The sequence below is a fragment of the Labrus bergylta genome, chromosome 2 (assembly GCF_963930695.1).
Source record: "Labrus bergylta chromosome 2, fLabBer1.1, whole genome shotgun sequence".
NCBI lineage: Eukaryota > Metazoa > Chordata > Actinopteri > Labriformes > Labridae > Labrus > Labrus bergylta.
In genome coordinates this window covers 27,597,949-27,617,644 of record NC_089196.1, presented here as the reverse complement: position 1 = coordinate 27,617,644, position 19,696 = coordinate 27,597,949, and the positions used below count along the sequence as shown (strand labels likewise).

The 19,696-nt window shown below is 44.1% G+C and overlaps 1 protein-coding gene across 3 annotated transcripts; it reads left to right on the top strand.

Annotated features, from left to right (window-relative positions):
* Positions 1–610: 610 nt before the first annotated feature.
* On the top strand, positions 611–18,132 carry sncaip (synuclein, alpha interacting protein). 3 transcript variants are annotated; one of them, XM_065950498.1, is made up of 12 exons: positions 611–768; positions 6,870–6,958; positions 7,648–7,720; positions 7,852–8,402; positions 9,676–9,814; positions 9,904–10,190; positions 10,333–10,512; positions 11,506–11,619; positions 11,759–11,884; positions 12,228–12,397; positions 12,529–12,618; positions 12,811–18,132. In XM_065950498.1, exons 2-12 carry the CDS (start codon positions 6,902–6,904, stop codon positions 13,802–13,804), a joined length of 2,781 nt encoding a protein of 926 aa, XP_065806570.1. In that variant the 5' UTR covers positions 611–768; positions 6,870–6,901; the 3' UTR covers positions 13,805–18,132. The 3 variants fall into 3 exon arrangements, with proteins under 3 accessions (XP_065806570.1, XP_065806560.1, XP_065806565.1); XM_065950488.1 differs by having other exon boundaries at positions 9,652–9,814; XM_065950493.1 differs by lacking the exon at positions 611–768 and adding an exon at positions 4,782–6,384 and having other exon boundaries at positions 9,652–9,814.
* Positions 18,133–19,696: the final 1,564 nt, after the last annotated feature.

The following is a 19,696-nucleotide window of genomic DNA, read 5'->3' as shown; positions in this document are numbered from 1 at the left end:
ACCGAACGGCTCCGCTTCCTCCGACTGAGCGGCGGCCCTACTCAAAGATCGTTTATTAAGACGATGACCCACGAGAGGCAAAAACGAATAATTAACCTAGAGGTTGAAAAATTTAAAATACGAGGCACTTGAATAATTTATTTTGGTCAATTGAAGTAGAAAATGTAAAACAACATCAGACATTTCAGACATCTGTAGAATCAGATACAGAAAATAGATAATCAGAAAATACAATAGAGAAAAATAAAGACAAGGGGATAATGGGATTCTTCTAATAATTCTAAATAAGATTAAGTAATTTTTACCCCAATTTTCTAATCAATATACTTCAGGGCTTTATAATAAAGTGCTAGTTCTGTCAGTAAACTGTCAGTAAGGGTTGTGTCTTATTACAGTACGTTTACTTTTATGACTAAAAATGAATAAAACCTTTCTACTAAATGGAGACTGAAAAATAATGTGGTATTGTCAGTATACCTGCGTGTGTGCAGTGTATGAATACACAGCTGCCTATTTATTACACTGAGAGTGAAAAGGCGTAGTTCACGAATTTGGTACTCTGAAATGTGTTCAGAGTGAGCCCTCGTCTCATTGCTCCCTCTGTGTTCTGCCCATATGTCAAAGTCTTTGTGCTTTTCAAGACAGGCGCGAGGCGACAGAAGGGAAAAAAACAGCTGGATCTGAGGATCTGTGCAGCTGTGCGGCTAGCTGTGTCCTCTCCCGGAGACAGCGCTTTCTTCCTCGGCTGTCGGACTGTCAGAAAAAAAGGTAACGTACCATAAAAGCTGTCTATGAGCCAGAAGAGAAAGGGGGTGGGGGGGTCGTTAACAGGCGCGGGGGTCGCCTCCACCTGAAGCTTCGCTTTTTGACCTATTTTTCCAGCAGGCTAACCAGCTAGCTTCACGTTAGCATCTGTGGACGCTGATTAGCCAGCTAGCTTAATGTTAGCTAATTAGCTTTCTGCTAGCTGTAAGGAGACAGAAGAGGGACACACAATCTTCTCTCTTTACACATTCAGGGTTTTTATTTGTACCTGAGCTAGCTGTTTTAGCTGCTGGTTGACTGGGCTCTGTTTTATGAAGGTATGGGATATAAATAATGCTCTTTAAACACAGAAACATGAGTAAAAGAGTTAAAAATGTTTGTTTAAAATGTTTTTATTACTTCAGCTTTATGAACCTGCAGGTGTTTTTCTTTATTCTTATTATTTATTCTTTATTATTAAGTAGTGTTTATGTTGAATACCAGGGTTAGATCATAGTTTTTAAAGGCCTGATGATTAAAAAAATCTCACATGATAAAAGAAAAATACAATAAAAATAGTAATTGTTAGTTATAATCAATAATTTAATAATACAATAAATTATAAACACTAATGGATTTATAACAAGAGTAATAATCAGATAAACATCTAAAAATAACAAATGAACAAAATAAGATGTAATTCAATGTTCTTATTTAAGTAATGAATGTTTTATAGTGTGTGTGTGTGTGTGTGTGTGTGTGTGTGTGTGTGTGTGTGTGTGTGTGTGTGTGTGTGTTTGTGTTTGAGGGTGTGTGTGTGTAAAGATATTCAAGGCCTGTGTCGTGTGTTTTTTAGTTGTTATTGTGTCTGTGTCCTAGATTGTGTGTAGCTTTGTTTGACTGTGTGTTGTGTGTGTGTGTGTGTGTGTGTGTGTGTGTGTGTGTGTGTGTGTGTGTGTGTGTGTGTGTGTGTGTGTGTGTGTGTGTGTGTGTGTGTGTGTGTGTGTGTGTGTGTGTGTGTGTGTTAGGGCTGACCAAAACTCTTATCTTGATATTGTTTAGCTGAGTGGTGACAACAGGGGGGATGGCGTCCACACAGCGTCTCGGTCGCCGGCTTATAACTCTCTAAGTTTGTCAGCATGTAGTGCGTACGGCTGCACGGTACTAACCAGCCAACTCTGTACTGTTTGTTACAACAGCTGAAGCTAAGAGGAAGAGGACGCTGACGGGGGAAGCTAAGAAGAGAAAAGAGAGAGAGTGAGCGAGCGAGAAGCAGAGTTTACATCTCAGCAGATTTTATTCAGAACAGATTGAGACGTAACGTTTCGTTATCAGTGTCATCGTTGTCTCATGTTTAGCAGCTTTACTGGCTGCAGAAAGTCGACTAACCCGAGTTATATCTCAGGTTTGATACAAATAAATCAATAAACCTGACACCAAAAAGTCGTCTCTACAACGAGCTGTAGACGCTAGCAGAGTCATATTCGTGCAAATCATCAGTCAGTCGATATTTGACTTCTTTGGTTTCTAACAACACCGCTCCTCTGTTAACAAATGAACGTTATCTGCGATGGGGAGCCATGACAGCGCTGTGTGTATTTACGACGGTGCAGTCGCACTCAGAGTCCTTTAGTGGGCGCCAAATTGCACCAAATTAAATTCCTACATAAACAGTCATTGATCTACTCGGATCCTTTCCAATCCATGCTTTGAAAGTGATAACTAAATTTAAAATGCACATGTAGCCAGTGTAATAATTCGGCTACAGTTCTGGAGGGCCTTAAGCACAGTTTAGTAAAATGACACAACTCTACAATCATATCCAAGATCTTCCTCAGTGAGTGTCAACTCGCCTGACTCATTTCGATCACAGTAACCAACATCTAACTGCTCCAATATGTGACCCTCTGTGACACTCATATTTAATGTCATGAGGTGTTTTCAGCAGTTTCACTTGACCTCTGAGAGACATAAAGTAACACAGATCTCCACTCGCAGAAAGACTAATCGAATCTCTCTCAAATTCCCCCTGGAAAACTCCCGTCCTTGTTTGTTGACTTTTCTCCCCAAAAAAATTCCTCTTATCTCTCTGAATGTTTTTGCGTCTCGCTGTCTGGAAGGATTCCGACTCGTCAGCTGTTCATATAAACAGAGAGAGCAGACATCCCCCATCTTATACCGTGATCCAGTCTTATAGTTGATGTCTGCTGTCAGGCCTAAACAGTTGTTATCAAGGATGTTGGGCTCGCTTGTTTCTCAAAGCTGCAATCAGAGGTTTTATTTGGACCCGTTCAGTTCTGTGGTGACTCCCACACTGTCTGAAAACGGCTGCCCTCGTACATGAAACCTCCACAGTTTGCTGCTTTCTGAACATCCCGTAACCATGGCTGTGACGTGTTTTCATTTCTAGACATAAAGACGGCTTTTATTTTGTTAATTTAAAGCACAGAGAGCGGAGAAAAACAGAAAGATCTTTCTATGAGGCCAGAAGAATAACCATTTACACCTCTGACTAAAATCAAACTCCTGAAAAAGTTTGGGTGTTATTTGCTCACTTTAATCTTTAAAGAGGACATATTATACCACTTTTTCACCTTTTCAAACAGTCCCCTGTGGTCTAAATGAAACATCTGTGCTGTGTTTTGGTCAAAATATAACATGAATCAAGCACCAGAGGAGGTTTGTGACCCTGTATAAACCAGTTCTCTCAGAACGCTCCGTTTTGGTGTGTGTGTCTCTTTAAATGAAATGAGCCCCCCCCCCCCCCCCCGAGTTTTCCCCGTAGACATCACTCTTCTGTAGCAAAAATACAAATGGCGGACCTGCGCAAAAGTTTTGTTCTAGGCTGGGGGTGGAGATACCAGGGGAGGAGAGGTTTTTTTTTTTTTTTAACCAGAATCCCACTGTGACATCACAAGGAAAGCACATTTGAAACAGATCTTTTTTTCTCTGTGTTGTAAGACTTATGCAGACCACAAACAAAGGACTGGATGGGTTTATTTCAGATTTTGTGGGTCAGTAGACACTCAGGTTACCCAAATATATGTTCAAAAACACTGTACAAGTGGATTTTTCACAATATGTCCCCTTTAAGTTTCCTGCTATAAGATCCTCAAAGCATTGACCTGGGGGAACAAGTAGCCTAGTGGTTAGTGCGGAGGCTGTCCAAGCGGGCTGCCCAGGTTCAAATCCGTCCTTCCCCGCTCTCTCTCTCCTCCTGACTTCTGACTCTATCCACTGTCCTAAAAAAACGCCATGAACTGGTGCTTTATCACCACAGCAGTGTTGGAACCATCCCAACAGTGAGAAAAGAGAGTCGTGATAAGGAGTGATAGAGCATAAGAAGAAAATAGCTCATAGTACAGCAGTGGTTGCAGCTGTAGATTTAAGGGATGCCAGATATATTTCTGTAAAGCTCATTTTCATGACAAGTAAACTTAAACATCCACACTGATCTGAATCATGTCGTAGGGAGACGCTCTGACAATGTGAGAGGTCTGAGTGGACTGTCAGCAGCAAAGGTGGCTTTTATTTTGAGTGTGATGTGTGGTCATCTTATGCCAATTGGCTTCCAAATGATTTCACTGACAAAGACAGTTTCCCAGAGTCTGAATGAATTTAGATTTCTTCTACCTATCATTTGTGGCCTGCCACCTCAGCGCCACCTGGAAAACAGCACAAAATACTTTATTTGTAGAATATCTCTCTAGCGTTTTGCTGTCCTGAGCAATGTCTTGTCTTTGCTCTGCGCTGGTCACGTGTTCAAACCGACCCCGTCACACTGACTCCTTTATGGTTCGTCTCAGAAGCAGCGCCAGTATATGATTTTTGGCAGAGCCTCTCACCTGTTGAAGTTACAACTCTTCCCCTTTCACATATCATATTTTATTGGCATCTTTTGGAGATATTTCTCTGAACATTTACAATATCTATGGCCGATCTACATTGACTCAAACTAGAGAGAGGGAGTGGCGTCCTGCACAGTCTGTTTCTGCCTTTTATGGACGATCAAAGCACACGGGAACTTTCAATATAATTCTCCTTTTTCTGCATTTGTAAGAATTGGTCTGTCTCAAAAGGAAATGTTTTTACAGCTATGAAATCTGACGCGACTCTCTCAGCAGAAGCAGCGTCAGTGACTGTTGATGAGATTGATGGAGGAAAGATTGTACTGACTTTAATGTCTGACTTTAATCTGGGTTAAAGTTGACTCCCTGTCCCGAACTTGTTGCCCCCTCTGAGCTCTCTGTTCTGCTGCTGGACAAAGTTACACAACATGCTTACAAGCTTGTTAGTTTAAGAAAGCTGGGGTGAATCCAGACGTTTTAAACTGCGACGGCCAAACTGGGGACCCCTACTGCAGAGGGGCATGACGTTTGTTTTCATGCACGTAAAGGAACATTATTTATTTACTCCTATGATCCATCATATCTACAAATATGTTTACAAGAGGAATGTACAGACAGTGGACCTCCTCTCTCTCTCTCTCTTTCTCTGAAGCTGATGTGATTCTTCTCTTGTGGTTTTGCTGCGACTTAACTCTCCGCAGGAGTCGAGAGGGAATTTTCTTGCACGGAGCCGTGAGGTCCTTGTGCGCACCTTAGTTACAAATGTCGGAAATATACTTGGGCGGCCCGCCCAGTCTGTGTGGAAAACACTAGATGTGTAGGTGCAGGTTTAGTTTGTGTGTTGGTGCAGGTTTAGCTTGTGTGTAGGTGCTGGTTTAGTTTGTGTGTAGGTGCTGGTTTAGTTTTTGTGTAGGTGCAGGTTTAGTTTGTGTGTAGGTGCTGGTTTAGTTTGTGTGTAGGTGCTGGTTTAGTTTGTGTGTAGGTGCTGGTTTAGTTTTTGTGTAGGTGCAGGTTTAGTTTGTGTGTAGGTGCAGGTTTAGTTTGTGTGTTGGTGCAGGTTTAGTTTTTGTGTTGGTGCAGGTTTAGTTTGTGTGTTGGTGCAGGTTTAGTTTGTGTGTTGGTGCAGGTTTAGTTTGTGTGTAGGTGCAGGTTTAGTTTGTGTGTAGGTGCAGGTTTAGTTTGTGTGTAGGTGCAGGTTTAGTTTTTGTGTTGGTGCAGGTTTAGTTTGTGTGTAGGTGCAGGTTTAGTTTGTGTGTAGGTGCAGGTTTAGCTTGTGTGTAGGTGCAGGTTTAGCTTGTGTGTAGGTGCAGGTTTAGTTTGTGTGTAGGTGCAGGTTTAGTTTGTGTGTAGGTGCAGGTTTAGTTTGTGTGTAGGTGCAGGTTTAGTTTGTGTGTTGGTGCAGGTTTAGTTTGTGTGTAGGTGCAGGTTTAGCTTGTGTGTAGGTGCAGGTTTAGTTTGTGTGTAGGTGCAGGTTTAGTTTGTGTGTTGGTGCAGGTTTAGTTTGTGTGCTGTGTCTTTAAATCTCCTTCGCTCTCTCTCTCTCTCTCTCTCTCTCTCTCTCTCTCTCTCTCTGTGAGTCACGCTGCTCTCTGATTAGTCCTGATAATCCGGCTGTTTGTTGCCTTTGATCACAACAGCTCAGGCACTGAGTTGCAGTTGACACTTCTGGCTTTACACGGTTATAAACCTCCGGTATTACTGAGGATTTGATGATCTTCAAACAAATCTTTCTACAGTCACCCTTTGTGAGCTCTAGGAGTGACGTAGACTTCCTTAACAAAGACATCGTCAGGTTTGTTGATTCCACAGTTTCCTCTTTACTCACATAGCCGCAGTTTGTCACACAAAAAAAAAACACTTTTCACTCATTTCTTTTGAGTGAAAGTGTTCTCACTGTTCTCAGTTTCCTGCAGCTACATCCTGTGTATTATTTCTGCTGATCAAATCAAAGAAACCACAAGGGTTTGTCTTCAGAATATTTATGGATATGATGTAGCTAATCATAACTTTGGTGTTTTTTGGCTGGAACTGATTTGTTTTAAGGTCACAAAGTTCAAATCACCGTTGACAGAGATTAAAAGTGTTAGTTTGTTGTGTTTCTGCTCAACATCTTGCACAATCCTGCGACAAATGTGCAGCTCTTCATTACATGTAAACACATTTTATATTTGCTTATCTACTCCTGCAGTATTTTTGTTTTACTGGCTTTATCCTTTTATTTATGTGTTTGTATGAACTTTATTCTGAGGTTGTGTGTGTTTGTTTTTGTGCGTGCAGCTTGTTCTTGCAGCTGATGATGTGGTGTAAAGATGGAGGCTCCTGAATACCTGGACCTGGATGAGATCGACTTCTCTGATGATTCAGTGGTCAGTGAGATATGAACGAGCTAACACACCGACATAACGGATTAAAGACTGTTGTGGTTTTAACTTGAATGTAGAAAACTCTCACAACATCCCCTCTATCTTCAGTCACAGCTACCGAGCCTTCAGATATGTGCAGAAACAAAGCTCAGCTGCATATTTTTGTATCCTCCCTAGTCAAGGTCAAGGTTTCTTTAATCGTCTCCCTCTGGAGAAATTTGTCTCGGATACTGGGAAATTGCTGCTCAGACAATATGCCTGAAGAAAATAAAAAAACAGGTAGTACAAATGTGTAAAACATTAGCTTGTCCCTGCTGCTAATAGTACTTTAGTGCTACTCACAATGTATACACACCAAGGTGACAAAACCACAACTACTTTGACAGGCCGTAAATATACTCGCTTAAGGCTCTTACACACCAAGTAGAAAAACACTTGAATAAAAGCTTTTCTAATAAATACTGAGCATGACCATCTTTGTGAAGGATTCAAAGTGAAAGCATCAGTTAGTGAGTGATTTAGTTCCACTCGGTAGTTTCCCCAAATGCCTCATGTTACAATCTGTGTGTAATTAGAGCAACATGACTGCTACTGCAATTACCTTAAATCTAAAAATAACGGATTTGCACACACAGCTGCTGAGCTGCTGTGTAAACGTTTTCAACATATCCGACTTCTGTCTCATCCTGCAGTATTCTGTGACGTCTTTAAAGAGCATCCCCGAGTTATCCAGGCGGAGCGATGGCCAGGCCGAGGAGAGACCAGGTAGCTACGTTTGTTATTTAATAAAACTTTACTGCACTCTTGCGTTTATTAAGAATGCTGATGTTTCTTTAAAAGTACAAAAGAAAGGTCTTAACTCAGCTGATCTCCTGTCGTCTCTCCTGCTCCTGCAGCTCCTTCCATCAACTGGAGTCGCGGCGTTTCCTCCCACAGCGGCGGGGGAATCAAACCCACCGGGATCGCTGAGGTCCACAGTAAGTTCCGGCCGGTGAAGAGGGTCTCTCCCCTCAAACACCAGCCAGAAACCACGGACTCTGACTCTGATGGTAAAGTCCAGAGTCAGGGTCTGGGGGAGCCGGGGGAGAGCAGCAAAGATGACCCGAGCTCTGACAAGGCGCCCCACGCCTCCTCTGACGCCCCCGGAGGAAAGGCTAAGGGCCTGGGCGGTGGCTCCGGCGGTGTTGTCGGAGGAAACAACCCACAGGCTCTGTTTGGGGAGCTGGAGCACTACGACCTGGACATGGACGAGATCCTGGACGTGCCTTATATCAAGTCCAGCCAGCAGATGTCCACGCTGCCTCGCGTCACCCACGACAAGCGCTCGGTGACGGGGAGCAACCTGGGAGGAGGCACCCTGGAGAGGACCAGAGGAGGGGGGCTGAAGAGCTCCTCTTTAACCCACAATGAGCCTCTGAGTCTGGGCAGCGCGAGCTCACAGACGCAGGTACACACTGAACATCTTCATCTTCCCCTCCAGACTTACACAAGTGTTGGATAATGCACAGCTTTCCTTCAAGGCTTCTTGGTCAACAATTACCGTAAAACCTGGTGAATAGGAAGTTCTTTTGATACTTATCTGTTCATCTAAAATGTTGTCTGTGTCCTACATACCGGTGCGACTAATTTACCAGTGTAAAATGCTGATAACTGAGGGTGCAGTCACCATTATCACACGTTGACGCAACCTAACATTTTATTTGAAAATTCACCTCCATTCATTGTTGCTTGCAAGCTGTGGGGAAAAGTAGCTGCCAGCTTGGTCTGTGTCACTATTCCCTTTTCCATCATTAGCTCAAAATCCTACATTTAGATAGAAAGGTGGAATGTCGTTCATAAAATAACAGATGTGGAGTACCTGACTGACTGAAAGATTCCTCAATTAAAGTCAGTGAGTGACCAGCAAAGGTGGGCAGTGTGACTCGCAGGCTGTCGGCACAGAGAGCTAACGTACTGTAACCGAAAAACACAAATGTTACTCGAAGAGTGACACGGCTGAACAGAAGTTTCACTTTGTAGACTTCACTGAGCGCAGAAGAAATCATCACACTGGAACACAGAAACCTCTTCCCCCCCCCCCTCAAAAAACAAACTGCGTCTTATTTATATTCTGCATTTTATGGTAATCTTTTTAACATCAATTACATGTGATGTTGTGGTATTCAGGGTTGATAGTGCGACAACGTGGCCCGGCTTCTGCTTTGATAACTAGCCCTGTTTTGCAGGTAAATTACATTTTTTGCACATCAGCGCCCACGTCTTTTAAAACGAATCTTTACATTTTAGAAATACTTTTCTAAAAAATCTACTTAAGATTTTGAGTTGTAGTGTGTAAACAGTTTTATGAATTCTGGCAGACAGTAGGCGCCAAAGCGGATTTCTTGGCCCTGGAAGAAAGCCAGGCAAACACATTTAGAGAGAACAAAATAAGATAGCAGCAGCAGCAGCAGCAGTAATGGTAAACTGCATCGCTGCCAAAATAGCGACATCACCTCTCAACGATGGTGAAGGAAAGTAAAGGCTACTCATATATTTAGGGTCATACTCAAAGATCTCCTCTTGTGTAAGCTGCTGTGACGTGAAACTCTGGAGTTGACTTCATTAAATGTTGACTAAACTTGCTCAGCATGGCATCCTTAATGTTCGGGGTAGACTTTTTTAATGTCATCATCATGTAATCCCTCTGTATCCTGAAGTATTGTGTCCTGTCCCCGGTGAAGTGGTCCGACCTCAGGAAGTCCAAGTCCATGGATCCAGACCTCCACCACCTCCACCGCTCCCCAGGAGGCTACCAGTCAGACCTGCTCCCCTCTGGACTCCTCAGCTGCTCCTCCTCCCTCTCCTCTTTCTCTGATGCAGGTACGTCCTATAAAACCGTCCTTATGTCCCGTCTAGTTCACCTTCGTTGTTGGTCACAAAAACAGTAAATGTGCATGTTTGACTTCCAGACAAGCTGCTGTCCGCGCGGGTTTACCCGGACTCACAGAGCCAGAGGCCGAGCGTGGAGCCATCAGGAGGACCGGGGCACATGTTCCCGCTGCCTGGATGCAGCATGGGCAGGCAGGACGCCTCAAAGACCTGGACTCCAGGGTCAGGAGGAGGAGGAGGAGGAGGAGGAGGAGGGGGAGGCAGTGGGCCGAGGGGGTTTGGAGGAGCTGGAGGGGAGATGGACGAGGAGACAAAGAAGAATCAAAACATCATCAACATCGTCAGAGAGGGACAGATCTCGCTGCTGGTGAGTTGAAGGTCATCTATTACTTTTCAGGAGGAGGTGAAGAATGTACTATAGCAAACCACACATGATGTTTTATGCACCTCCTCCTTATCCCATTCTCTCCTCTCCTCCTCCTCTTCCTCCTCCTCCTCCCCGCCTGCAGCCTCACCTGGCTGCAGATAACCTGGAGCTGATCAGAGACGAAGACGGGAACAACCTGCTGCACATCTCAGCCTGTCAGGGTCACGCTGACTGTCTGCAGCATCTCACCTCCCTGATGGGGGAGGACAGTCTGAACGAACGCAACAACCAGCAGCTCACCCCCGCTGGGCTGGGAGTCAAGGTCAGTGTGTGTTACTCAGATACCATTACAAGCATCAACATAAAAACACAATAATGAAATACACTGTAGTCTAAAAACCCAAGAAGGAGGCAAGTGTGTGGAACGTGTATAGAGAACTTAAGAAACTTAAAACAGGGTGTGTAAATGTCAGACAAACAAACAGACTCAAAGGCCTTTATTCTCAAGCTAACTATAGATGTATATATTAGTGTGAATATATTTGCTCCTGTACATCTTAAAATGTGAAACAATATCAGATTAAAACGCTTTATCTTGTAACTAATCCGTTCATACAAAAACATACACCGCCAACAAAGCAGCGGGAGCAACTTGGGGTTAAGTGTCTTGCCCAAGGACACATCGGATATGTAGCTGCAGGAGCTGGGGATTGAACCCCCGACCTTCCAGTTGAGAGACCTGTAATAGCTGGAAAGCATTCCAAATAGTTGCAAGCTATTTTGTTTTAATGGTCAAGGGGAAAAAAAATACACATCTGTAATCTTGTAAATTCAACGAGGCACTCGGTTGGCAGCTGGTCGGTGAGGTCATGATGTGTTGAGATGAAGGATTTTGATAAAATGATTTTAAACTTCTACATCAGCTCTGTCGGCAGCAGCAGCAGCAGCAGCAGTTTGTTAAAAATGAGTCTCGCTGAGCGCTGTGAATACTGAGCAGGTCCTGTTTTGTCTGCTCTGCTGTGGAAACCAGCCTCTTGATTGGCTGCCAGACAGGAAGTGTGTTTATCAGCAGACAAGCTGGGCAGCCGAGTCCTGATTGGCTCTTATCAGCAAGCCTCTTGTTTATTCACTCAGATTAATGGCAGGACAGACTTCCAGCCACCTGGTGCTTAATCAACATGGTGCATGTGTGCGTGTGTGTGTGTGTTTCTCTCTGTGTGTATATGTGTTACTTGTGTTGTCTGGGTTATGCTCAGCTTTAAATTGAGGTAACAGTAAATGTTCGTCATCATAATCTTTGTGTTTGTTTTTGCAGAACGGTCATCTGGAGTGTGTGAGGTGGATGGTGAGTGAGACGGAGGCCATCGCAGAGCTGAGCTGCACCCGAGAACATCCCAGTCTGATCCACTACGCTGCCCGCCATGGACAGGTAACACACACACACACACACACACACACACACACACACACACACACACACACACACACACACACACTCCGATCCCCATCACACACCCCCCCCTTAATAAGAAGTGGATAAAAACATGTCTCTCTGTGTGTCTCTGCAGGAGAAGGTGTTGCTGTGGTTGCTTCAGTTCATGCAGGAACAGGCGATCTCTCTGGACGAAGTCGACCAGAACGGAAACACAGCGGTCCACGTGGCGGCTCAGTACGGACACCTCACCTGCATACAGGTGTGTGCTGCTTAAAAGTTACAATTACTACCAACCGTTCTGTGTGTTTCCCTGCTGGTAATCAGACCAGGAATGTCCTGCTTCAGTTCTCTTGCTCACACTTTAATTCTTGCTTAAATTTATTTGACAACCTGGAGCTCACTTTTCCTGCAGTGGAAGTTTTTAATGCTAAGTGGTGCAGCCATCTGAAGGAGGGGCGGATCTTATCAGTCCTGTCTGCTTCCTGTTGGCCAGCCAGGCCGACAATCAAAACACTGATTGTGATTTGCTTTAGATTAAAAAGCTGCATGTTCTCCACAGAGCTGAGTAAATCTTACTAAAAAGCTTCTGTCTCTGTGTCCAGACTCTGGTGGAGTACGGCTCTAACGTGACCGTCCAGAACCAGCAGGGGGAGCGGCCGTCCCAGAGTGCCGAGCGACAGGGACACACCACCTGCGCTCGATACCTTGTCGTTGTGGAAACCTGCATGTCGTTGGCTTCGCAGGTTGTTAAACTCACCAAACAGCTCAATGAGTAAGTGACGGTAGTTTTAATCTTTTTTTAAATTTTTTTATGATGTAACAGGTTTCAGACTGAGGTGATACCTGTAGGCGGAGGTGGGTCACCTGAGGTTAATCCTGTTGTGTGTGTTGTTTGTCGTGCAGACAGGCTGCAGACAGGATCGTTCTGCAGAAACATCTGCAGAGACTGATGGACCCCAACAAGGCAGAGGGGACACCGTCCAGATCTCCCAGGTAACACACACATGTAGGACCCCCTAACTCCTCTAGAGATATACTAGAAGCACAACTATGGCTCCCAGAAATAACCTTAGTGCTAGTGAGGTGGATTTTCTTGGAAGTCATTGTTGGTAAAACCAGAACATCCACATTTAAATTGTAAAATGAAAGTAAAAGGTCATTTCTGTTTCCTCCTCTGGACTCCAGCTCCCATCAGCCCTCAGTGGAGGCGTGGCCTGAGATGTTGCTGACAGCAGAGGGGACTCCTGGTGATGGTCAGTGGTTGGTTCGACAGGCAGGGGCAGGACCAGACTCAGTGCTGCGGCAGCTGCTGGGGAAGGACATGTCGGACTCGCTGTGTTCCAGGGAGAGGCTGCCTCCAGCGGTTGGCCCTGGCCCCTGCGGCCCCGCGGCCCCTGGAGCCCGCAGGACGGTGCTGGGAGAGAGGAGGGAGCTCAAACTAGCGAGACTCAAACAGATCATGCAGCGCTCCCTGAGTGAATCCGACACAGATGGTTATCCACCAGAGGAGGGTAAAAATCAAGGAGCCTCGGCCTCCAACACTCTGCGACCTGATAGGCCGTCTCACCTGCCAATCGCAGAGGAGGAGCCAGCATCAAGCCACCTTGACCCAATGATGAAGAACCACCTCCCCGCCTCCGCCCCGACTTCCACCACTGAGAGGAAGCTGGCATTTTCTCTCAGTGGGTCAAAGTCAGTGGACAGCATCGGTTTCAACCCGTCCCCCACCTCCAGCGACCCCGAGGCAGCAGACGCTAAAATATCGGACGTTTCAACCGACTCCCACGACGCCACCAACGGCCAGAAAGTTGCCACGAGCCCCAAGAGCGCCCTGAAGTCACCCTCTTCTCGCAGGAAGACGTCTCAGAACCTTAAACTGAGAGTTACCTTCGACGAGCAGGTGCACAAGAGCTCCAATCCAGAGGCAGAGCAGACCAAAGGGCATCATGGGAAGGAAAGGACTCCGACAGGAAGCTCTGAGAGTAAGCGGTCGTTCGGGGCGTTTCGCTCCATCATGGAGACGCTGAGCGGGAACACGAACCACAACAACAACAGTGGTGCTCAGTCGGGCTCTGCTGTGAAACCGGCCACCTGTCAGAACTCACCTGGCAGGAAGTCAGAGAGTAAAGGCAGCCCAGGGGGCGGAGCCAAGGGCAAGAGCAGAACCAGTAATGTGTAAGCAACAAACCAGCAACCAATCAGTGCCTACTGAGGCCAGAGCGCTTACAACCAACCACAGGGCAACGACACAGAGCAGATCTAAGAGGCAAAGAACAGGAGAAATGTAACCTGATTGATGTGTTTCAGGTTGTAGCACTTTTTAGCTTCACACATTTTTTAAAAACTAAACATGCAGTCACCATCTCCAATGGCTGAAGTGAAATGTTCTAAAAATCCACTTAAATATCCAATTAAATGCTGAAAATGTAATTTAATACAGGAAAATAACTGCAGATAATTCCCTGACTACACAACAATATTTAATGTCCTGTTTCCGTCACCTTACACAAAGTAAAAGATCAAACTGTCATGGGATCTAAAGTGACATCGAGCTGGGAAAACTAACCATCTGTTTTTACAGAGGAAACTAAGTGACACTGCGGCATGCAAATTCCAAATGCCTAACTTTTAACAACACACACACAGTATAGTCAAATTAACAGGATTTTCTGAAACTGAAACTTTTAACTTTTCATGCTGTCAGGAACTCGCACTTTGAGGCCCCCCGCACTCTGAGGTCGTTCTCTATTACCCATCGTTGAAGCCGTGGATCAGAATCATATTTTCTAACCGTTGCAACATTTCATTTCATTCTCAATCAACATTACGTTAATCTGGGAAGTCCTTTCACTATATCAGCCATGCTTTGCTCGCCGTGCGTTGCTTTTATTTAGTCTTGCAGTGCCAACTCTCTCAACATATCTCTGGGCCCCCCAAGGGTCACACCCCAGTTTAAGGGCCCACTCACACTAGGCCCGGTTGTCCCCTCCCCATTCCGCCGCTGGCCTGCACTGTCACTGCTCCAGGACTAACCGGGCCTGAGCGCGGTTACCTCCTCTTGCCAAGGAAGTGTACTGAGCTTGAGAACGGATCGGAGCACTCACATTATCGAGCTGGACTTTGAGGGTCAAACGTGCTTCGACATGGTCGGATTTCCTAGAGTGAGTGCGCCCTGAGAATTCGAGTTAGTAAATTAAACACCTCAGTACATTTTGTACACAAACTAGTCTTCACTCAACATTCACAAGACTTTTTGAAACATTAATACTTCAGAAATTCAGAATTGTTTTGACCACACCCCAAACAAAAGTTCCTCTCACTTCCGATCTTGTTTTTTTTTTTCAGAGGATTTTAAACTTTAAACGTTAACATTTCTCACGTTCTTTGCCTCAAATGTTAAATCTTTTTAAAGCTGTTCATACAGATTGAGGTCTGAGAGACATAAATAGAAGCCCTCCCAGCTTTTCTTTTATCTATCAAATGTTTCTTGGTGGATATTTAGAAACAAGAAATCACTACAAACAAAGGTAAATGAAAAGAACCTGTGTAAAATGAAGGATCAGTTTTCCTGCAGAAACTTCACATCTCAAAACTCTTTTTTCCTCACATTGATCAGATCCCTGTAAGAGGAGGTGGAAGTTGTCTGTCACTATGTTACTGTGTAAAGAATCAGTGTTAGTATTTATGTTTATGCACACTTTAATATGAGAATGTTTTAAATGTGGTTACAATCACGCACGTGTTCAACGTGCACCGGCACAACTAATACGTTTAAAACCACTTTGTGTGGAAGTATTCATTTTGTATTATTATATATTGTTTGATATGATTTTTCACTCTATGTTTTTTATCTATGCAGTATTTTTGGCATGAAGAAGTAGATGTTAGTTGTGTGATGTGTTTGAGGCGAGGAGGTTTGAGGACGCTCCGCTCACATACAAACAGGCTCCTGGTTTAAAGGTCACAATCCTCCTCCTCTTCAACCAGTTTAAATAAGTCTCAGAGCTCCCCAAAACATGTGTGTGAAGTTTCTTGTTCTAAATCCACTCTGATCCTGTATTTGATCATGTCTATAAACCCCTCTATTCAGCCCTGCTCAGAACAGGCTGTTTCTGTGTGTCTGTACCTTTAAATATGTAAATGAGCTGCGTCTGACCACGCCCCCTCTCTGGAAGGGGATGTGGCTTGGGCTTTCTTGCACAATGCCCTAATGTTTACGGTGAGAAGGCAGACTCAGAGCGCAGAACAAACACCTAGCTGTGGGAGTGTCACCCACCTGGGGGAGGGGCTACTGCCCTTTGTGATGTCATGAAGGGATGGACTTTTCTCATCATTGGGGGGTTTGTAGACCGACTAGAGACACATATTAGTGTTAGAGGAACATGGTGAAGTGGATTTTGGATAATATGTGACCTTTAAACTTTAACAGATAAAAAGTCTCTCGAGGCTTAAAAATAGAAGAATAAGTCTGAAATCTGAAGCTCTAATCTGTCCTCACTTAGGATGAGTGTGGTATTTAAAAACACCTATGAAACATTTAAACTGAAGGTTTTAATGGCTGTTTGCTCACCCCCATTACATCATTAATTTTAATGGGTTTGAACATTTAAGCACTATCGTTTATTATAGCCTCACTAGCACCACCAAGAGGCTACAGGTGTCATTACATCCCACGATTCAACAGGGTTGGACAGCTTAGGCTTGTCGTCAGGTTCAGGAACAAGAATGGTCAAGTTCTCGGTTCAAGTTCACAGCAGTATAAAACCACATCTGGGGATTACACCAACAACTGTATCTTAAAAAAAAAGTTGCTGTGGTTTAGTCTAGACATCCAACATCGTAACATAATGTATTTAAATATGCATCAGCGTCATAGATCTGCTGTAAGACTTACTCTTTGCCGGACATGTTGGATGGTCTGATGACTTTGAAGGAAGCTTTCGCAATCATGCTGCATTCATACCAAAAGCAACTCGGTGCTTTACACACAAAGACAACGCAGACGTCTTTGATGCAAACTTATGTTACAACTTCAATTGACTCAATTGTTTCAACTCAAGTGAGAAAAGTTGGTGATGCCGTGTTGAAGATCCTCCTGATCTCCCTCCTTTGGTTGCTTCTAAAATATGATCTGATGATCCAAACTACATTAAATAAAAAAACTTGCATTTTGAGCACAGATGGCCTAGCGGTTATGTTGTTAGCTCCATGTACAGAGGCTGTAGTCCTCGTCGCAGCAGCTGTGGGTTAGAATCTGACCTCAGCCTTGTTGCTGCATGTCATCCCCCGCTCTCTCCTGCCAACTTTTCCTGTTTCTCTTCAGCTGTCCTATCTAAAATAAAGGCAAAAAGGACCCAAAAAACCTTAAAAAAAATTGAAGCTCTTCATCCTGCAGACAGATGTTGACAAAGAACAGAGTTTTGACTTTGTACAAATCTGCATTATATTGGAGATGTTTTGGCATCCTTTTCACCTGCTTATTTAACCAGCTAATTCTGTTAATTTTCGGCTCATACTTCTCAAGCGCTCAGGTTTCATCCATGTAATTAAAATAAAACACTCCTCAGTGTGTGAGCAGAGGTCAGATTACAGCCTCAGCTCTGTATCTCTTAGCATTCAGAGCAACTCGATCCTGTCCTTTGTGTTTTTTCATGCATGTTTATGTTGATTAAAATACAGATGTAGCAGAAAGTTTCTGATCCCAGCCTGTAGCGGTTCTCATCGTTCATAAACCTGTTCCTGGTGTCAGCGAGGTTCTGCTGTGCAGTTCACTCATCCCGTCAACATTTCTCACTTAACCACTTTAAGGTTTACAGGCTCGTGTTTGCGGGTCTGTAGGTGATGATCGGGGATACTTCAGAGGCAGTGGAGTCTTGAAAGGTTTTCCTGCTGACTTTTTAAGGAGCAGTGTCTTCCCAGCATGAGGATTTCAAATCTTTGTGTCAGTACAAATAAACTACATTGGTTAGCACAATCTTGGGTGATCAATGTAAGACATATTTGTACGAGCCTGGTATGTTGAGCATACTCGGGTTGTTTTAAAACCACAGATTTGTGAAATGAAGTGTAACAAAACGTTCTTGGTTGGGAGTGTCCAGTGTCCAACTTTCAGTCTCTGATGCCTCTAAATATCCCTCGCTGCCAAATCAGTGTTCATTCTGTGGGTTCATAATCTGATGAGATTGTTTGTCAAAGCAGTATATTTGTGTTTTATTTGAAGTGTCTTCATGATAACCACTCCGTCCGGACCAGAGGAAGGAGCCCGTGTCGTCCTACAGAGGAAACAAAATGAACTCTCGTTGATGGACTTTGTTGCTGCATTGACTGATTTTTGTATTCTCAATGAAAAAAAAACTAAAAATGCAATATCCTTGAATGTTCGAGGAGGCAGTGAGATGTCTGAGTTCAGTGTTTTTTTTGTTTTTTTACTAACCAGCGTGTACAGAGACAGACGGCCACTCCGCTGTTTGAAGACAAACTGAAATAAACAGTTACTTTTGGCAAAAACATTTCCTGATTGTCTTTTTTCATCGAGATATCCAGATGTGTATTTAGAGACAGAAATAATATTCTAAACAAGATCTTCACGCAGTCAGTTTCATTTCCATCAGATAGATATTATCTGAATACAGTGACTTACCTGTGCTTCACGTTAAAGGACTCATTTTGTACGTTTTTCTGATCTTCACCTTTTTGGGTCCGATCGGTCTGTATCGGTACGTATCGGTTATTCTGGTACCATTCCCGTCTTCTGACTGTGAATGATGCAAACACTACCAAACCAAAGTGAACCGCTTGGTGGAAACGAGGCTCATGTTTCAGTAAAGACCTCTGTCCTTAACTTCCTGATTTGGCAAAAACAGAATTGAACCTTTTTACAGTCACTACTTTGGAACCAGTTTTTCATAGGAAACTTTTTGCTTGTGTGACTTTGTAATGAAACAACACAAAAATGGCTAACGTACAAACGTTTGTGTCGACGGTGGATGTCTCTACCAAGCAGCAGCCTCCAGTGATGAAAAATGAAGCACAAAAAACTGCAGTTCCTCAACTGTCCACTAGAGGCTGGCTGCAGAAGAACAGGAAGTCACATACACACCCATTTAAAAAAGCCTGTTTTTGCAGAATAAATTAACATGTTTACACCCTGGTACAAAAAAACAAACAGGTCTGATTAGCTATTGTCATTACTGGCTCACACTGTACGGGGGGTGAATATTTATAACCGGTCCGTCTGATTTTATGAAGGATAAGAGTTATGTATAGTTGGGAGCGTAGCTGACATGACTGACAGGTGGGCGTGGTGTAACAGTTTGTCAGGAATCTTTAAACCCGCCTCAGCTCCAGCTCTCAGCCTGTCGTTAGGTTGACTGAAAGTCAGGCTGAGACAGGATTTCCACCATGGAGACCGCCATCGATGGAACTGCAGCGCCCCCTGCAGGAACCGGCAGACGTCTCTCAGGCTTCGTCTGTTAATATTTACAGTCTGTGGTCTCCGGCTATCAAAGTGATGGTGCAGTTAATCTACACTTTGCTGGAGAAGAGTTGTGAAATTTAATAGTAAAAAATAATAAAATCACACATGTGGATGTGCGGAATATATCAGTTTCCAGAGGAACTGCATATTGTCAGTTTCCATGACAACAGAGACGGTACCGTTTTCAGAAGTTTGCACTCTGGAACCCATTTTCAAAACTTTTTTGACTTTTTCAGCTGAACCCGCGGTGTAAGAAAACCAGAGAGAAGGTTTTCGATGAAAGAAGTGAAGTGATAAAGATTTGAAAACTTAAACGGCTGAAGTCTCCGGTCCTTTAATGTCACCCAGACCTCCTCCAGCACTGTCCGAGGCCCTCTACAGGTCCCTGGACCCCACTTTTGACCACCTCTGATCGAGATGGATGTCCTGTGTGGATTGCGCCCTCTGGTAATTTAATGGACGATACATAACAGGGTGTATATTTATTTGCGAGCGCTTCAGCGGCATCAAAAACAGTCACTTAACGGGGCAGGATTTATGGTGTTTGTGTAGCAAATTGGCCTTTGATGGTTCCCACGCAGGGCCGGCCTCTTC